Consider the following 20,535-nt stretch of genomic DNA (forward strand, 5'->3'; position numbering starts at 1 on the left):
TGATCCTATTGAATGGCGGAGCAGGCCCGAGGGGCCGTATGGCCTACTCCTGCTCCTACTTCTTATGTTCTTATGTTACACCTGCTTTTACCAGGCGGAAGAAATTCAGGGGCATTCAGTGGGCGGAAGTTGGGCAAATAGCGCAACTCTTCACCCGCAGAGGCCTGTCTCACGGGCAGGCGGAGGATTTGTCAAGATGATTCTTGATAGATCACAAGTGCCGGCTTTTAGCGCATGCGCTTCACAGGCCTAAACCTGAAACTTGCGCGGCTCTTGCAGGCGCGTGTGCACCTCGAAGGCACCCGTAGAGGTCGCAAAATACGGTCCGATGTTTTTCAAAGCTGTTATATCAGTGGCATTATATACTTCAAAACATAAAATACCTACATCCGTGCTTCAGTTAATGCATTTACGAATGCAGTGCAATTTATTGCAAATAAAACTAGCCAACCAGATGAAATGAACGTCACTACAGATCACCCTGGATGTTAGATGGTAAAACATGATGGAAATGGAAATCAACACATCTCGATACAAGTGCAAGGAGTTGATGAACGTCTTAACTCACCGCTGGCTGTGTAGTTCTTGTGGATGAAGTACTCGCTGGAGTTATAGTGATGCTGCTGGTCATTTTGTTCGGCGAGGTTTTAGGGGGAGTGCAGTTGCGAGGAGAGCGTAGAACAGTTCCCGTTGTTACTTCCTTGTTCTCAGAAGTCACCGAGAGAGGCCGAACTGTTATCAAAGGACTAGCACCCTCAGCGTAGCTGTTTCCCGGCCTTTTAAACTGGCTGCCCAGGTGGATGTGAATTTTATTATCTTCGGTCGTTATGATGTTTGCAGTTGGACTATACTTTCGCATCGGTGATGGCACCGTTTGTTTCTCAGGAGTAACTTTGAAGACCGCCCGTCCCATAGTTAGTTCCTGCGATTCTGGAGACATTGAACACTCTGGGGCTGCTGATGTGGACACAGTCATAAACTGAATTGGGGAGGCAGCGCTATCTGGCGAGGCAGATCTATCCAGGAAGGCAGTCTTGGCTCTCTCTGGAGGGGATTTTGCCCTGGAGAATGTAGTTATTGTCACAGGAGATGCTGCACGGTCTGGGGAGAAGGAACTTTCTGAAACTTTGGCTTTTGGTGATGTCACAGTGGGGGTGGGGATGATGGTGATGCGTGGTTTCTGGTGGCCCAGGGTGGGGATGACGGTGGTGCTGGAGAAGAAGTCTTCGGCAGATGGGCTGGTGATTTCCAGAGTAGCCGTGCTATTCCCATGGTCAGGAGTTACCCGAATGTGCAGTGGCTGCCCTTGTTTCTGTGACAGTATCACTTCCCCCGGATGGCCAGGGCTACCATTAGTGTGGGCAATTTTCTCAGGACCATTATGTTGCCCGTTTTCCTTCTTCTTCATCCAGGGGATCCAGGATCTCCTCATATTTAACTCGTTTGCAGCCGGTGGATATCGCTCCAACACCGAGGGTCGTTCCATAGGTTTCTTAAGCCCCCCTTGCCGTAGATTGCTCATCAGATGGTTTTCTTCTTGTACAGATTTTCGTATAAACACAGCAGGATTGTCTTCCTCCCCCATCTCATTGGTTGGACCATCTGTCTGTACAGCAGTTGATGTCACCGGAACATCGATCATTCTTCTGCCATTCATACTTGGCCTCAGTGCCCGACTGTACCGTTTAGAAAGCTCCAGCTCCTTGGCCAAGGTCACAACCTCCTGCCCCATGTCTTTGTTTTTGCTTTCTTCTTGTCGGAATCTTTTCCGGAGAACGGAATAATCGGTCTGCAACTGGGAAAGCTGGTCCTCCTTGTTCATCAGTTCGTGAATTTTCTCTTTCAGTGCCTGAACTTCTGCAACCAGGCCTCGAGTTCTGGCCTCTTCAAGTCGCAACCGATTACGAGCCTCAACCTCTTGGCTCATGGTTTCACCTTTCTCGATCGCCTTGTTTTTGGTAATCTGGTCTTTGATTTCTTCCAACTGTTGGGTTAGGTGGTTTGCCTTGTCTTGTTCGGTTTTGAACTTCTGCTCAAGCTGATCGTACTCATCCTCGGTCTTCATCAGGTCGCCTTCAACCACCTCCAACTGCTTCAAGCGAGACTTCAGTCGCTCTATTTCCAACGTTAGCTCTTTAATGTTATTATTGTCTAGCCGGGTGTCTTCTGAAAGTCTGTCCAATTCTTTCTTTGCTCTGTTTCGCAGTGCATCACTTTCAGTCTCTTCTACATGGTTAAGCCTCTCCTTCAACAAGCCAATTCCAAAGTTCAGATCATTTGACTTTTGCTCTTCATTTTTGAGTTTCATCTTCAGTTCATCCCTTTCACCGAGAAGTGTAGATACTTTTTCTTCCATCTCCGATTTCAATTTGAGAAGCTTCTTGCTCTCATCGATCAGTTTCTCTGTTATCTCAGTCGTTTTGTTTTGTTCCTGCTTCAACTTGTTATTAAGGTCATTAACTTTTTGTTCTTCCTGATGCAACTTTTCTGCCACACCTCTCCTCTCGTCTACCAACATAATGGTAAAGGACTTCAGCTTTGTCAAGTCATCTTTTAAGATGAATTCACTTTTTCCCAGTCTAGCTTCTGACGATTCCAGTTCTTTCACTCGTGCTTTCACCACTTCCAACTCGTTGATCAAATCTTTGGTCAGACTCTTTTCTTTATCTAAACTAACATGCAGTTGGGAACATTCAGATTTGCTTTTGTTAAAAGCACCTTCCAATTTTTCTAGATCGACCATTCTCTTCTGCAGTTTTTCCACTTCCAGCTTCAAGTCCCGACTGTGGCGCTCCTCCTGTTGCAATTTCTTCTTCAGTTCTCTACCCTGATCCTCTGCCTTGGTTATCTCCTCATCTTTACCCTCCATCTCCAGGACCCGCTTGCGCAGGTTTTCTACCTCAGCCATTAGGCCGGAGTTGCCACACTCCCCGTGGCTGATTTTATCCCGCAGTTCCTGAAGTTCCTCCTCCGTTTTCTGCAGACTTTTGTTGGCTTCCTCCAGCTCTTCAAATCGCTGGGTCAGACCAGACAGCTTTTGCCGTAGCTGGCGGTTCTGAGATTCCTGTGTGGCCAGTTTGGCCGTCATCTCGTCATGCTCTTGCAAAGACTTGGCAGATTTGTGCTCGAGTTCCGCCTCGAGGCGGACTGCCTTCTGCCCCTCCTCCCTGGCCCTCTCGTTGATATTTCGGAATTTCTCTTCCTCCTCATGGAGTTTCTGCCCAAGCTCCTGCACCTTCTGGGTTTGCTGGCCAAGCTGTTCGATGTGAATCTGCCGTTCATCCACCAGCATCAGTGCGAATGATTTCAACTTCACCAGCTCCTCTCGCACTTTGCCCAGTCGTTTGTTGTTCTGCTTTTCCTTACGAGCCTGGTAGGACTTTTCCTGTTCAAGCAATTTCTTCAACCTAGGAAGAAGAAGACAGGTTGTGTGAGAAAGGGATTGAAAATATCAGGAACTGAAATTTAGTTTTTGGGGCTCTCAAGTCAGCTCCTTGTTGTTGATTTAAAAAAGATGGCTTCAAGGACAGTTTTGGATCGCTATTGCAACGAGAGAGAGAGAGAGGACAAGCAACGCAGCAAGTTTAGAGATATTCCAATCAGAAGCTACTCCTGTTAATTAGAGCCCTCATGGCAATTCTGCAATTGCCAAGTTACAAGTACAAATTAAAAGACTACATCACAACAATAAGCAAAGTCACCCATGAGAGAATCTCTCCATTTATTACAATTCATCACTTTAAACTACGGTTCAGAAAGGGCCCCAGAGTAGCACTAGGTTACAATAGGTGCCTTCTTTCCTCTGTGGCTCAATTCCAGCTCAAAATGATTAGTTAAATCAAAATTCTACCTGCTGGCTGGAGCAAGCTTTTGGCTCAGGGGCTGCAGCATTCCCAGCTCAGCCAGAATGCGAACAGTTCGAACCCCACTTCAGACAGTCCTAGCAAGTGGAGACCAGAGCTCCGGCTCGGAATTCTGAACACAATAGGTAGTGAAAATCTGGAACTCGTTTCCCCAAAAAGCTGTTGAGGCTAGGCCAAGTGAGAATTTCAAAACTGAGGAGATTGATAGACTTTTGATAGGCAAGAGTATTAAGGGCTACGGAACCAAGGCGGGTAGATGGACTGAAGGTACAGACCAGTCACAATCTCATTGACTGGCCAAACAGGCTCGAGGGGCTGAATGTCCTACTCCCGTTCCTATCTTCCTAAACAATAAAGTTGAAATTTCAGCCATTATCAAGGATGTACCTCCCACCCATATCTTCCTATTCAGTTGGTTTATTGAGGAACGTAGCAGTCAATGGTTGCTGGGCTGCCTTCCCATTACCACTTCTATGGTCAGATGCTGCTGAAATTTATGCAGCTCAGATTAATCCCACAGATAAAGATTTAAAGTACGAGAATGACTAGTCAAAAAGATACCATTTTCACAGTTATGCACATGGTGGCTGCAGGAAATAGGAGGACAAATAGTCACAGTTCTCAAAAGATGGAAAAATAGATTAGTCTTATACAGTTCATTTCATGGACTGCATTCCTTCCCTACCCTGTAAAAGCACACATTGTCTGAACTGCATTAGATTGCTTTCCCCAAAATTCGAGAAGACATTATTAAAAGTTTTGGAAGGCATACACATCAAAGGCTCTACAAGAAATGCCAACATGACAGAGTCAGGTAAAAGTTGGACTTAGAAATTTAAAAGCAGGCCGTCTAATGTGAGTTACCACTTCGAACAGTTTGCAAAAGGCTGCTTAGAGATCACGGGCCATTTAGTTGCATCCCTTCCCCGTCTTCAGATATCACAATGTCCACTCGTGCGGCCAATTCGCTCCTTCATGAATTACTGGCTTGGTTGCAGAGTACTTGTATCACTGGGAAACTAACATCCTGTTTACCCGGTTGCATCTCATGACAGGAGCTAATATTTGTGTTGTCAAGAGGATTGGGAAATTTTTAGAAACCAGCAAAGGACGACTAAAAAAAAATAAAGTGGGAGGAGATAGATTATAGAGAGTAAACTAGCAAGAAATATAAAAACAAACAGTAAGAGCTTCTACAAATATATAAAAAGGAAGAGAGTAGCTAAAGTAAACATTGGTCCCTTGGAGGATGAGACTGGGGAATTAATAATGGGAAACAGGGAAATGGCAGAGACTTTGAACAAATATTTTGTATCGGTCTTCATGGTAGAAGACACGAAAAGCATGCCAATAATAATAGATAAACAAGGGGTTATAGGGAGGGAGAAACTTAAAACAATCACGATCACTAGAGAAAAAGTACTTGGCAAACTAATGGAACTAAAGGTGGACAAGTCCCCTGGACCTGATGGCCTGCATCCTAGGGTCTTTAAAGAAGTGGCTACAGAAATAGTGGATGCATTGGTTGTAATCTACCAAAATTCCCTGGATTCTGGAGAGGTCCCAGCAGATTGGAAAACCGCAAATGTAACGCCCTATTCAAGAAAGGAGGGAGGCAGAAAGCAGGAAACTATAGACCAGTTAGCCTAACATCAGTCATTGGAAAAATGCTGGAGTCCATCATTAAGGAAGTAGCAGCAGAATGTTTAGAAAATCATAATAAAAGCATGGTGACTATGCATGATTGTATGAAAGGGAAATCTTTGAGGAAGTAATGAGCAGGGTGGATAAAGGGGAACCAGTAGATGTAATGTATTTGGATTTCCAGAAGGCATTCGATAAGATGCCATATAAAAGGTTACTGCACAAGATAAGAGCTCACGGGGTTGAGGGTAATATATTAGCATGGATACAGGATTGGCTAACTAACAGAAAACAGAGAGTCGGGATAAATGGGTCATTTTCAGGATGGCAAACTGTAACTAGTGGGGTGCCACAGGGATCAGTACTGGGGCCTCAACTATTTACAATCTATATTAATGACTTGGATGAAGGGACCGAGTGTAATGTAGCCAAATTTGCTGATGATACAAAGATAGGTGGGAAAGCAAGTTGTGAGGAAGACACACAGAATCTGCAAACTGATATTGATAGGTTAAGTGAGTGGGCAAAAATTTGGCAGATGGAGTATAACGTGGGAAATTGTGAGGTTATCCACTTTGGTAGGAAAAATAAAACAGCAAATTATTATTTAAATGGAGAGAGACTACATAATGCGGTACAGAGGGATCTGGGGAAACATGAAACAAAATGTTAGCATGCAGGTACAGCAATTAATTAGGAAGGCAAATGGAATGTTGGCCTTTATTGCAAGGGGGATAGAGTATAAAAGCAGGGAAGTCTTGCTACAACTGCACAGGGCGTTGGTGCGACCACACCTGAAGTACTGTGTACAGTTTTGGTCTCCTTATTTAAGGAAGGATATACTTACATTGGAGGCAGTTCAGAGAAGGTTCACGAGGTTGATTCCAGAGATGAGGGGTTATCTTATGAAGAAAGGTTGAGCAGGTTGGGCCTATACTCATTGGAGTTCAGAAGAATGAGAGGGGATCTTATTGAAACATAAGATTCTGAGGGGGCTCGACAGGGTAGATGCAGAGAGGATGTTTCCCCTCGTGGGGGAATCTAGAACTAGGAGGCATATATTTCAGAAATAGGGGTCGCCCATTTATAACGGAGATGAGAAGTAATTTCTTCTCTCAGAGGGTCGTGAATCTTTGGAATTCCCAGAAAGTTGTGGAGGCTGAGTCATTGAATATATTTAAAAAGGTGGAGATAGACAGATTTTTGAATGATAAAGGAGTCAAGGGTTAGGGGGAGCGAGCAGGGAAGTGGAGTTGAGGCCAAGGTCAAATCAGCCGTGATCTTATTGAATGGCGGAGCAGGCTCGAGGGGCCGAATGGTCTATTCCTGCTCCTATTTCTTATGTCCTTATAACAAATGGGAATATAATTGTTGCGTTCAAAATATCCAACTTTGCCTGTAGAGATGTTAAACCTTAATATTTTATTAAAATGGACACCAAAAGACGTTCCAATGTGTTTAGGATTACATCGGATATACGGCACAGAAACAGGCCATTCGGCCCAACCAGTCCATGCTCCACTCGAGCCTCCTCCCATCTGTCCTCATCTAAATCTATCAGCATGACCCTCTATTCACTTCTCCCTCATATGTTTGTCCAGCCTCCCCTTAAATGCATCGATACTATTCGCTTCAACCACTCCCTGTGGTAGCGAGTTCCACATTCTCACCACTCTTTGGGTAAAGAAGTTTCTTCTGAATTCCCCATTTGATTTCTAGGTAACTATCTTATATTGATGGCCTCTAGTTTTGCTCTTCCCCACAAGTGGAAGCATTCTCTCTGTACCCACGCTATCAAAACCTTTCATAGAAGGTAAAAAAGTTATTAGGTCACCCCCTCAGCCTGCTTTTTTCAAGAGAAAAAGAGACCCAGCCTGTTCATCCTTTCCGGATATGTATACTCTCGCATTTCTGGTATCATCCTTGTAAATCTTCTATGCACCCTCTCCAGTGCCTCTATATCCTTTTTATAATATGGCGACCAGAACTGTACGCAGTACACCAAGTGTGGTCTAACCAAGGTTCGATACAGATTTAGCATAACTTCCCTACTTTTCAATTCTATCCCTCTAGAAATAAACCAGTGTGCTTGGCTTGCTTCTTTTTTTTTTATGGCCTTGCTAACCTGTGGTGCAATTCTTAGTGATTTGTGTATTTGTACTCCCAGATCCCTTTGTTCCTCTACCCCACCTAGACTCGCACCCTCCAAGTGATAAGTGACCTCCCTATTCTTCCTACCAAAGTGTAATACCTCACATTTATCTGTGTTGAACTTCATTTGCCAATTATATGCCCATTCTACAAGTTTATTAATGTCCTCCTGTAACTTGTTGCAGTCCTCCACAGTATTGACTATCCCCCCCAGTCATCCACAAATTAAGAAATTGCGATTTTGATTCCAAAGTCTAAATCGTTAATGTAAATTGTGAACAGCAGTGGTCCCAGCACTGATGCTTGTGGAACTCCACTACCCACCTTCTGCCACTGTGAATAGCTACCTTTTACCCCTACTCTCTGCTTTCTGTCCTGAAGCCAGTCAGCAATCCATTCTGCTATTTGTCCCGACTCTGCATTCTCTGACCTTGTTCATTAGTCTATTATGGGCTACCTTATCGAAGGCCTTTTGAAAATCTAGATAAATTACATCTACTGCATTTCCCTTGTCTACTCTCTCTTTTACCCCTTTATAAAAGGAACAAATAATTTACCAGATTCTTATTCAAGTGGGACCCCCTTGCAGTCTCTGGTGAAATCATGACAGAAATCATGATCCCAACACCAAGAGCACTGGATTATACATTGGCCCATAAATTTGGGTCCCAACGCGCGAGTACGCACGGAGTACTCATGCGTGGTCCCGATGGAAGTGCCGGTTTCTTGCATGCACGGGAAACCTGCACTTCCAATCCTCTGAACGAAGGGGTTCAGAGGTCGAACGCGTGCGCGCGGGAGTCTGCGCATGAGCGTTGAACTTCCTTTTTTTTTTTTTATATACAGTTTTTCCCGTGCGGGTAAGTCTCTACATTTTAGAAATGTAAAAACCAGGCATAAGGACTTCATTTTAAAAGGTAAGTGGTCAATTAATTAAAATTAAAACTTTTTTTCCCCCACAGGTTTATTATTTTTAAATACTTTACAGTAAGGTAAGTTTATTTTTAGCCCCGTTTTTTAATAAAATTATTTTTTTCAATAAATAACTATTTTAAACAATAATTTAAATTTATGTTATTTATAGTTTATTTAAAAAGTGGGATTTAAAAAAAAAATTATTTGAAGGTTAAGTACTGTTTTGCGGGCTGGAGTATTCATAAGTTTGACATGTCTTTCTGTCAATCTTATGAATGGGCTTTTCCCTCCTCCGATTGCTTGCCCAGTGCTCACGTGATCCCAGCGGACGCATCGCACTAACTACGCCGCTGGATCACGCAAGCACAGTGCGCCGGGAGCTGGACCGGGCCACAGAGAGGAAATCCACGCAGGCCCAGGCCTCAACTGCCGGCGCGCTAGGTAAGTGTGGGTCAGGGGCTTGCATCCGCGGGAAGCCCCCGACCCGAATTTCTGGGCCAATGTCTAGCAAACAGGCTCAAGTTGGAAATATGAACTTCGCTCACAATACCCACATTCCTCATCTCCTGTCCTTTTCCTCCAGTTCCCTGGCCATGGTTATTAATGTGGGTGTGTAAGCCCATCCCAGGCCCCTCATGCAGTTATGAGCCAAGTGCAAGGTGGCCTATAGAAACAGGACAGAGAAGTCACTTTCTCAGCCTGGTCTCCACTGATCAGCTCCCTAAAGTGGTGTGGCCAATACAAGGACCTCACTAACACAGGAAAGGGGAAACCTGCGTCCAACCAACACGATGTGCCATCGCAATCTGCCCACCATTCAAAATGAATGGCTTTGAAAGTGTTAATCATCTTGAGCAACACCAATACACTGGTCAGGATCCAGTTAGATTAGAGTTAGTCTCTTTAATTAAAAAAATACATTAAATGTGCAGATCTACTGACTCATTTGTCAAACATATCCTCCTGTAAATTTATTTTATTTATATGTACAACTCACCATTATATAAACCAATGCATAATTTACTTTTCCAAACTTAATTTTTTGACTAATACTGTAGTGTATGTGCCTTTAAGTCAGAACTACTTTTACAGCTCCTGTATACTGTAGTACCGGCAGTGACCACACCTGTATATAAGCTTTGCGCATGCTTCTGTACCCCCAGTCTTGAGACTACCCTCCTCCAGTAAAGACCTGTTTATTGTTAATGTACAGCATCCGTGTGATTATTTAATAACAGCATATCCACTGAACCACGGATCCAACAGTGGCGACGAGTGTCGATTCGAATCTACCTGCAACATAAAAAAAGTCGAGGCCAGGAACATGGGCGTCGACCACGAGCAACCGCCCAGCAGTCAGGCAGAGATTGAACTTCGCAGGGGAGGTTGTGGAGAGCCGGGCTTGGTTCCCCAGCCACGACGAGCAGCAAGAGACCGACGACAGGTCCAGCGCAGACCCTTCCCAAGCAGCGGCGGCTGGAGCCGACCGATGGCGGAGAGAAAGCCGAGCAGCGTCGACGGGGTAAGACAGAGGGTGAAGAGCGCAGGGCGCAGCCGGGGGTTGAACACCAAGCGGCGTCGAGAAAAAGAAAACAAACCGGAGAGAGAGAGAGGGTAGAGAAACTGCCGGGTTCTAGACTGAGCGGCGTCGAAAAATATAAAAAGAACGCGCAGAGCACAGACAGGGCTCACGGGCTGAACAGGGTCCACAGGGCGAAGGGGAGCGCGGGAGACGCCATTGAGCTGCAGCGGAGAAGAACGGCGAGCGCGGGAAGGAAGGAAAGTGCGGGAGACGCCATTTTGTGGCGGAGAAGAAGGGGAAGCGCGGGAGGTGTGGCGGAGCCACCAAGAGACACTGGGCAATTAGTAATCATCCCTTTAACTACCATGTAGTGCATCTGTGGACTGCACCTTTAAACTGTATGTAGTTTCTTGCATTTTCGCGTGATGACGTCATGACGCCGATCACGTGACCCCCAGTTGGCGTGGAGAACGTCATGATGTCGGCTTCCAGTACTTAGTAGCAGTCTTAGAGAGGCTGTAAGGCTGCACAGACCTGTTTACATCTGCTCCTGTGCTTTTACTAGTTAAGTTGTTTGTTTATTAAACTTGGTTATTTTGTTTCACTGCGTCGAACTTCATTATTCGGATAGGAACTTCCGTTCCTACATTGGTGACCCCGATCTCGTCGGACAACTTTCGTCGAGATACTTATAATGAACACGAACGCCGTTGCCCTTAAATTGCCGTTCTGGGAACAGCAACCAGCAGCATGGTTTTTCCAGGCAGAAGCCCAGTTTGCACTCCGGGACATTACAGCGGATTCGACCAGTTATTATTGTATTGATTTCTTTGTGGGTTCAATGACGACACATTCATGAAAGAGAATGAGTTTTAATCTAAAGTCTGTTCAACTCTTTTTAACAGCATTTACAGGAGACATCATGCTAGTGATCCATCTTGAACGAAACTGAAACTAATCTCAACTGCTTGTCTCACATGACCTCTGCTGGTCAGGCATAAGTAATCAATACATGCAAACATGCTGGTAAGGCATCATAATCAAACAGGCAAATAACATCACTATTTGCTGATATCATTACAATTATTACATGGTCTCTGCTCTCGACAGCGCCACGGCCTCGCGGGTCGTCAGCCTCCTGGGCAATCCACCGGCAGAGGGCAAGTATGAAGCTCTAAAAACTCGTTTACTACAGGTGTTTGGTTTAAATAAGTCGGAGCGTGCACGCAGGCTTATTGCTATGCCTGGTCTCGGGGACTCAAAACCATCGGAATTGATGAGCCAAATGCTCACGCTTTTGGGTTCGGAGCCCCAATGTTTTTTGTTTCGAGAACTCTTCCTCTGCCAGCTACCTGAGCCAGTTCAGGCAGCCTTGGCCAGTTCTACGATTACGGACTGTGCCGAGCTTGCTGCAGAGGCAGACAAGATTTTTACGGTCACACAGCAGAGTTGTGCAGCCACGAGCCACCTTTCCCCTATGCGAGCAAAGTCCAGCCCTCCTCCAGCAGGCTGGTGTGTGTACCACGCTCGTTTTGGCGCTAAGGCTCGACGCTGCCGTCCTCCCTGCAGTTTCGCTGAAAAAAAATCTCCAGCAGACTCGCAAACTTCGATGAGGATGACAGGGTCTGACAAACACACCCAGTTCACCATGGCAGTCGGTTCAGCGGGAAAACTCCTCTACATTACTGATTCCAGGACAGGGCGACGATTCTTGTGTGATACTGGTTCTCAGTGCAGTATACTGCCAGTTTCAAAGCTAGATCTACAATCCAGCGGTCACGGTCCTTCCCTCGAGGCAGCCAATGGTGCGGCCATTCGCACATTCAGTAAACAGACAGTTAATTTAACTCTTGGAGGTCAACATTTTGTGTGGGAGTTTATAACGGCTAAAGTATCACAGGCCATCCTGGGGGCTGATTTTTTCTGTGCCTATGGTTTTCTGGTCGACGTCCAACATTGTCGACTCATTAATGCGTCTACTTTCCACGCGGTGCCTTGCCACCGCAGCACCACTGTCTCCTGGTCGGTTGCCTGTGCGGTTCCATCGCAGGAAGGGTTTAGGCGCCTACTCGGCGAGTTCCCGGGGCTCACCAGGCCTACATTTTCGGCAGCAGTCGCGAGGCATGGTGTGGTGCATCACATCACCACAACGGGATCGCCTGTTTACGCTCAGGCACGAAGATTGGAACCCGGAAAGCTTGCAGCCGCAAAGGCAGAGTTTCAGACCATGGAGCGCCTTGGGATTGTCCGACGCTCAGATAGTCCTTGGTCCTCCCCATTACACATTGTACCTAAACCAGGTGGCGGATGGAGGCCTTGCGGGGATTACAGACGCCTTAACGAAGCCACTATGCTGGATAGGTACCCAATACCGCATATACAAGATTTTTCGGCTCATTTGGCTGGCAACTCAATATTTTCCAAAGTAGATCTCGTCCGTGGATATCACCAAGTTCCTGTGCACCCTCAAGACGTCCCCAAAACGGCGGTCATCACACCGTTCGGCCTTTGAGTTCCTCCGCATGCCGTTTGGATTGAAAAATGTGGCTCAAGCCTTTCAGCGACTCATGGACTCTGTTACGGGACCTTCCCTTCATTTTCATTTACTTGGATGACATTCTTATCACTAGTAAGGATAAGGAGGAGCACATGGCTCATTTACGTACACTCTTTGCCCGTCTCAGCCAACATGGCCTCATCATAAACCTAGCCGCATTGACTTTCTGGGGCATAGGATCACCTCAGAAGGCGCCGTCCCACTGGCCACCAAAGTAGAGGCAGTTATGGCATTCCCGCGGCCTCACACACTCAAATCTCTTCAGGAGTTCCTGGGGATGGTAAATTTTTATCATCGTTTTGTCCCCAAGGCAGCCCAATTGATGCAGCCGCTGTACGAAGCACTCAAAGGGAAGTCGGGTAAAGATGTTATCACTTGGACACCACGGATGGACCAGGCGTTCCTGGACACCAAGGCGGCATTGGCAGACGCAACTATGCTTGCACACCCACTCCCGGGCGCGACCATCGCCCTTACTACCGATGCCTCCGATTACGCCATCGGGGCGGTTCAGGAACAATGGGTTGACAGGACTTGGCAGCCATTGACCTTTTTTAGCCGCCAACTGCCCAAGAATGAGCAAAAATATAGCACTTTTGACGGAGTTGCTGGCCGTTTTTGGCCATCTGGCATTTCCGTTTTCTCCTAGAAGGGCGCCCGTTCACTGTATTCATGGACCATAAGCCGCTCACTTTTGCAATGGCCAAAACGGCAGAGCCATGGTCAGCCCGGCAACAGCGCCACCTTACATTGATATCTGAATTTACGACGGATTTACGACATGTGTCCGGCAAAGATAATCTCGTGGCTGATTGCCTTTTGCGTGCCCCAGTCCAGGCAGTTCACCTGGAAATCGATTTCGTCGGGTTGGCGGAAGAACAACTGGCAGATCCCGAAGTTCAGGCGTATCGGACCATGCCTTCTAGCTTGCAGGTAGCCGATGTTATGTTTCAATCAGCAGGAACCACGCTTTTGTGCGACACATCCATGGGAGTGCCCCGGCCCATTGTGCCAGTCGAATGGCGTAAGAAGATTTTTCAGGTTATACTTGGCTTATCACACCCGGGGATGCGAGCTTCACAATGGCTTATGTCCCGCAAATTTGTTTGGAAGGGAAGGCATTCAGACGTTCGGGACTGGACAAACAATTGCGTGGACTGTCAAAAATCAAAGGCCCATCGTCATGTTAAGGCTCCAGTGGCCATCTTCCCGGTGCCGGAACGCCGGTTCGATCACGTACACGTGGACTTAGTGGGTCCCCTCCCCACTTCGCGGGGTTTCATGCATCTCCTGACAATAGTGGACCGCACTACCAGGTGGCCAGAGGCAATTCCCTTGGTCGCTACCACTACAGCGGACGTATCCAGGGCGTTTATTTCATCGTGGATGGCCCGGTTTGGGTGCCATCTGACATCTCCTCTGACCGAGGTCCACAATTCACATCAGAGTTGTGGAACGCAGTTGCACAGGGCTTGGGTACAAAGCTGCACCGTACCACCGCTTACCATCTGCAAGCGAACCGTCTATGCGAGAGGTTTCATCTCTAAAGGCGTCCCTCCGTGCCAGCTTGCGTGGTCCCAACTGGGTGGACAGACTCCCCTGGGTGATGCTAGGCCTCCGTACAGCCCTCAAGGATGACCTCCAGGCTTCATCGGCTGAGTTAGTCTACGGTCAAGCACTTCGAGTACCAGGGGACTTCCTCCCTCCACATACAGAACCGTGGTCGCCTGCTCAGCAGCTCCTTCAGCATCACGAGATGGCAAAGAATTTCCTGCCTATTCCAACCTCGCATCACAACCTAGAGGCCTCGTGTTCCGGCAGAACTTATGAGTTCCGATTACGTTTTTATTCGGCAGGACGCTCAGAGATACACTCAGACCACCTTATGCTGGACCGTTTCGTGTCATCTCAGCGGGAGAGAAATTTTTCACGGTCGAAGTGGGAGGTAAGTCCGATACCATCTCTATCGACCAACTTAAACCAGCCCATCTGGATTGGAGTGAACCAGTTGTTGCTGCCCAGCCACCTCGCCATGGATGACCACCATTGGCTGCTAGACCGGTTATGCAACAACCAACCATTGAACTGCCTGCTTCTGCCTCATCCTTGCCTACACCTTCTGCTACTGTTTCCTCCACCCCAGATGCACCGCTTCAGACACAGCCAAGCACCGGTTCGTCTCCCAACGTTCCACTGTCTGAAGTTCGTAGTCGTTCGGGCAGAATCATTAAACCTCCTGTTCGTTTGACGCTGCCTGTTAGAGAATTCTGGGGGGGCACCTGTGGCGGAGCCACCAAGAGACACTGGGCAATTAGTAATCATCCCTTTAACTACCATGTAGTGCAGCTGTGGACTGCACCTTTAAACTGTATGTAGTTTCTTGCATTTTCGCGTGAGGACGTCATGACGCCGATCACGTGACCCCCAGTTGGCGTGGAGAACGTCATGATGTCGGCTTCCAGTACTTAGTAGCAGTCTTAGAGAGGCTGTAAGGCTGCACAGACCTGTTTACATCTGCTCCTGTGCTTTTACTAGTTAAGTTGTTTGTTTATTAAACTTGGTTATTTTGTTTCACTGCGTCGAACTTCATTATTCGGATAGGAACTTCCGTTCCTACAGAGGCGCCATTTTTGACAGTTAACTCACACCCAAGGATGCCGAAGAGTGGCAGTATCTCTACGTTCGACAATGAAGTCGAAGATTGGGCGACATATGTGGAACGTATTGAGGTGTACTGCAGGGCGAATGAAGTGCCAGATGCTAATAAAGCACTGGATCTGTTAAATTCCATGGGTGCAAAAACTTATGGGTTACTGCGAAATCTAATAACCCCAGAGAAGCCGGTAAACAAGGATTTTGGAAGCATAGTAGAAATCCTACAGGACCACTTAAACCCCACACCGCTGCTGATAGCAGAACGATTTAAGTTCCATAAAAGGAACCAACACAAAGACAAAAGCAATGCTGAGTACCTAACGGAACTGCGCAAGCTATCGAAACACTGCCAGTTTGGAGCGGGACTAGCAGATACGTTAAGGGGCAAGTTTGTGTGTGGGCTACAAAGTGAAGGAACCCAGAAACGGCTTCTATCAGAAAAGGACCTTAAGCTGGACAAAGCTTTCAATATGGCAGTATCACACGAAGCAGCCGCAAGGGGCGCTGCAGAGATACAACGGAGACCGCAAGAATACGGCACCAACGAAATGACCTATGGAACAGGGAAGTGCTATCGCTGTGGCAGAACACATGAGCAGAAAGATTGTTGGTTCAAGGACCAAGTGTGCAGACAGTGTGGGAAAGCAGGACACATAGCAAGAGTCTGCAGGTCTGGGAAGAAAAGCAACAGTAAGAAATCTCCACAGGAGAAGTACAAAAAGGTACACCAGGTGATGGACAGTGGTTCAGACGAACAGAAAAGTGACACAGACTCCGGAATCAAGGAGCTGGGTTGTCTGAAACTACATAAGGTAACAGAAATGGAGGATCACCAGACTATCTGGGTTACACTCAAGATAGACGGAGTCCAAGTGAAAATGGAATTGGACACAGGGTCAGCGCTAACAGTCATAAATCAAAGAGACTACAAGCGGCTATTTTCACACATACCCTTGAAAGCTACAGAGATTGTAATTATAGTGTATGCACCTTTAAGAGGAACTATGTTTTTGAAGCCCCTGTATACTGTAGTACCAGTAGTGACCACTCGGGTATATAAGCCTGTATAGTGTCTTGTGTAGTTAGTTCACCTCCAGACTTTGTTCAGTAAACACTTGTTAAATCAACTCCTGCATTCCGTGTCTCCATTAACACACGGATCTAACAGTCTTGAAGATGTATACGGGGCAAAAATATACCCCAAAGGAAAAATAAGGGTGAAAGTGACATATAAAGGCCAGGAAATACCTAAAATGGATATATATGTATTGCCAGATGGAGGACCACCACTGCTAGGACGTTAATGGATCCGGAAGATACAATTAGATTGGCATTCCATACAGGCACTGAAGGTTGAAGCCAAATAGGATGATGACGTCACACCTGGACGACTGTCAAAAATGCTAACTGATGCAAAACAAGTGTTCCAGGAGGGACTAGGAACACAAAGGAATAACAGCAATGATTAAAATAGAGGAAAATGCAAGCCCAAAGTTTCTGAAGGCCAGACCAGTGCCTTATGCAATCAGACCAGCTGTTGAAGCAGAGCTGGAAGGGTTGGAACGTTCAGGAGTACTGTTCAAAGTGGACTGGAGCGAGTGGGCTACACCCATCGTTCCTGTAATGAAGAGGTCGTTGAGTAATATGCCTGGGGAACCAAAGAAGGTCCACATCTGTGGTGATTTTAAGGTGACAGTGAACCCAGTCCTTCACACGGTACAATATCCGCTTCCACGAATTGAGGATATTTTCACCTCGCTATCTGGAGGTAAACGCTGCACCAAAATTGATCTAGCCCAGGTGTACTTGCAAATGGATGTAGAACAAGCTTCGAAACAATACCTTACGATCAACACTCATCAAGGTCTCTATCAATACAACCGGCTGGTGTTTGGAGTAGCCTCGGCTCCGGCTATCTGGCAAAGGGCGATGGGTCAGGTCCTGCAAGGGATTCCAGGGACCCAGTGTTATTTGGACGACATCTTGGTCACGGGCGAAAATGACGGTGATCACCTCGCCAACTTGGAGAAGGTGCTCACCAGCTTAAAGGAGTATGGGCTACGAGCTAATCGCCACAAGTGCGAGTTTTTCCAGAAACAGATCTCGTATTGTGGCCACGTCATCGATGAAGAGGGGTTACATAAGTCCCGACAAGATTGAGATAGTAGTCAAGGCTCCAGCACCGGAAAATGTGTCACAACTGAGGTCGTTCCTCGGGCTGGTAAACTACTACCACAAGTTCTTACCAAATTTGTCTACGGTATTACACCCACTGAACACCCTACTGCAAACAGGGGTACCATGGAAGTGGGATGACGACCGTAGATGAGCTTTCCAGAAGTGTAAAGAATTGATCACATCAAAAGAAGTGTTGGCCCATTTCAACCCAGCACTACCAATTCATTTGGCATGTGATGCATCACCCTATGGTATTGGAGCGGTGCTGTCGCACAAATTCCCTGACGGGTTGGAGAAGCCAGTAGCCTTTGCATCTCGGTCACTAACCTCAGCCGAGCGCAACTACGCCCAGATTGACAGGGAGGCCCTCAGCCTAGTATGGGGAGTAAAAAAATTCAACCACTATCTGCATGGGCAGAAGTTCACCTTGCTGACTGACCACCAACCACTTGTCTCCATCTTTAATCCTAAGAAGGGCGTTCCAGTGATGACTGCACAACGGTTACAAAGATGGTCCCTGTTTCTAGGGGCGAATCAATATGAAATAGAATATAAAGGCACGAAACAGCATGGGAACTCTGATGGGCTATCGCGCCTGCCACTGCCTACTGTGGAGGAAGCACCAGCAGTGGACCCTATCGAGATATTTTATTCGTCAATAATTGAACGATTGCCAGTAACGAACGCGGATATAGAGAAGGAGACCCGCAATGATCCGACGCTGTCTCGGGTATATGAATTGACGGTGAGGGGATGGCCAACTCATGGCGACTCACTGTTGCCAGCCTTCTCATCCAGAAGAGAACAGCTGTCAGTATGCCAGGGGACAGTGATGTGTGGATCCAGAGTGGTGATTCCACCCAAGTTAAGGGAGAGTGTGCTAAATGAGCTACATGAAGGTCATCTGGGGGGAGTGAAAATGAAAAGCCTTGCTAGGGCTTATGTGTGGTGGCCGGGAATCGATCAACAAATCGAAGACCTAACTAAGAGCTGCTTAGGATGCCAAAAGGTCCAAAATGCACCACCACATGCCCCTCTACACCCATGGGAGTGGCCCTCCTCTCCATGGCAACGGGTGCATATTGATTTTGCTGGTCCATTCATGGACTCAATATTCTTAATAGCAGTGGATGCTCATTCAAAGTGGCCTGAGGTGATAAAAATGTCTTCAACCACTACAGAGAAAACGATTGCAGTCCTCCGGACCATATTTGCCAGAAATGGTTTGCCAGAGCAGATTTGCTCTGATAATGGACCACAGTTTGTGTCCGACGAGTTCCAAAAATTTATGAGAAGGAATGGGGTAAGGCATTACACATCCGCCCCGTATCATCCAGCAACAAATGGATTGGCTGAGAGGTTCGTACAAACCTTTAAGAAGGCGATAAAGGCCATGTGCGACAATGAAATTCCACTACAGCATAAGATGGACAATTTCTTATTAGCCTACCGAAACGCGACACATGCAGTTACCAACCAGACCCTGGCCATGATGTTCTTTAACCGAAGGTTGAGATCTTGTCTGGACTTGCTCAGACCAAATGTGCGAAGAAATGTTGAGGACAAACAATTCCAGCACATCAATGAGAAGCCGACAAGGAGCTTCAATGTAGGGCAACCAGTCTTGGCCTGTGACTATCGAACAGAGAAATGGCAACCCGGAACGATATGTACAAGGCAGGGGCCATTAATGTACACAGTGGATGTTGGGGGAGAACATTGGGAGACGCCACGTCGATCAGATCTTAGCGTCACAGGAACGCGTCAACCCCATGTCTCGAGTACCTGGGGATGAACCCGACATACCGGTAGCATCTACCTCAGACCTAGTAGCAGTGGAACCCGATGAACTACCCGATGAAAAGGGGTCAGAATCGCCTCTGCACCAAGAACAAGAACCTCCGGAAAGGCGCTATCCCGAAAGGGTCAGGAAGCCGCCCCAAAGACTGAATCTATAAATGGACTTTTGTTGTTTAATGTACATGTTGAAATGTTAATTGTTATTTGAATATTAGGGGTGCTACTAATCTAAAAGGGGAGGAATTGTAGTGTATGTGCTTTTAAGTCAGAACTACTTTTACAGCTCCTGTATACTGTAGTACCGGCAGTGACCACACCTGTATATAAGCTTTGCGCATGCCTCTGTGCCCCCAGTCTTGAGACTACCCTCCTCCAGTAAAGACCTGTTTATTGTTAATGTACAGCATCCGTGTGATTATTTAATAACAGCATATCCACTGAACCACGGATCCAGCAAATACGACTTTAGTACCTTGGCCTCTTTGCAGTATATGTGCACTGGCCACAGCCATAAAGCCCGACATAGAATAGATCACCTGGAACCATTAGGTGGGATTGTTATCCTCCACACAAGGCTCACCAATCTGCCTCTTGCACTGCACATTGCACATCAATTTGTATTCGGCAAAATCTGAGCCACAGTATTGGGTTATTTCCAGCGAATTTGGATGGGATTCTGTTGCCAGAATCCAGCACTGCTGGTCTCACCCCTCTGTCAACTTGTACCTTTCTGAATATAGCAATATCTGTAATTAACATTAAAAGAATCCAAGCGGAGTACGGCCAAACGTAGAACAGTTCTATCATTCATCCTTGGATTCTTACATATATACTCTTAAAAAATAATAAAAGAATGATTTTGCCAAATACTCAATGGCTGAGAATCAGAACATGAACAGTTTTTAAGGATACCTCCTTCGAGGATGTGTGCAGCATCTCACAATTTATTCGCAAAATCTTGACAATCTCTTACTTTTATCTTTTGAAGTGAGTGGAAAGTAAATTCAGGCTATGCCTCCAGGCCAGTGGTGGGCAAAATACAGCCAATGGATTCAACCCGGCCCGCCAAGGCCTGGCTTCGAGGCCGAAGGTCCGTCGCATCGGACCCCAGCCCCAAGTAATGTCAGGAGGTGGGTCATTGTCTCCGAGGCAGCAGGGGAGTCAGAACCAAAAACAGAGGCGGGCAAATCGAATCTGCCCTTCGCTGCATCAGTGTGTCGTCATCACAGCTGAAACCTCAGTTTTCTGGT

General features: G+C 46.7%; 1 protein-coding gene and 1 pseudogene across 4 annotated transcripts in view; one reads left to right on the forward strand and one right to left on the reverse strand.

Annotated features, from left to right (window-relative positions):
- The window catches only part of LOC147121630 (filamin-A-interacting protein 1-like), an 85,357-nt gene extending 81,978 nt beyond the window's left edge, over window positions 1-3,379 (reverse strand). For all 4 annotated transcript variants that reach the window (XM_085982041.1, XM_085982040.1, XM_085982038.1 and 1 more), the window contains exon 1: window positions 569-3,379. In XM_085982041.1, the coding sequence (XP_085838167.1) occupies window positions 569-3,292 (2,724 nt within the window). In that variant the 5' untranslated portion in view covers window positions 3,293-3,379. The remainder of the gene's footprint in view (window positions 1-568) is intronic.
- Window positions 3,380-20,331: 16,952 nt separating this feature from the next.
- LOC147121631 (large ribosomal subunit protein eL36 pseudogene) overlaps window positions 20,332-20,535 on the forward strand; it is a 3,831-nt pseudogene continuing 3,627 nt past the window's right edge.

This window comes from Somniosus microcephalus, chromosome 3 (genome assembly GCF_052327205.1).
Source record: "Somniosus microcephalus isolate GS21.2 chromosome 3, FLI_Smic_1.0, whole genome shotgun sequence".
NCBI lineage: Eukaryota > Metazoa > Chordata > Chondrichthyes > Squaliformes > Somniosidae > Somniosus > Somniosus microcephalus.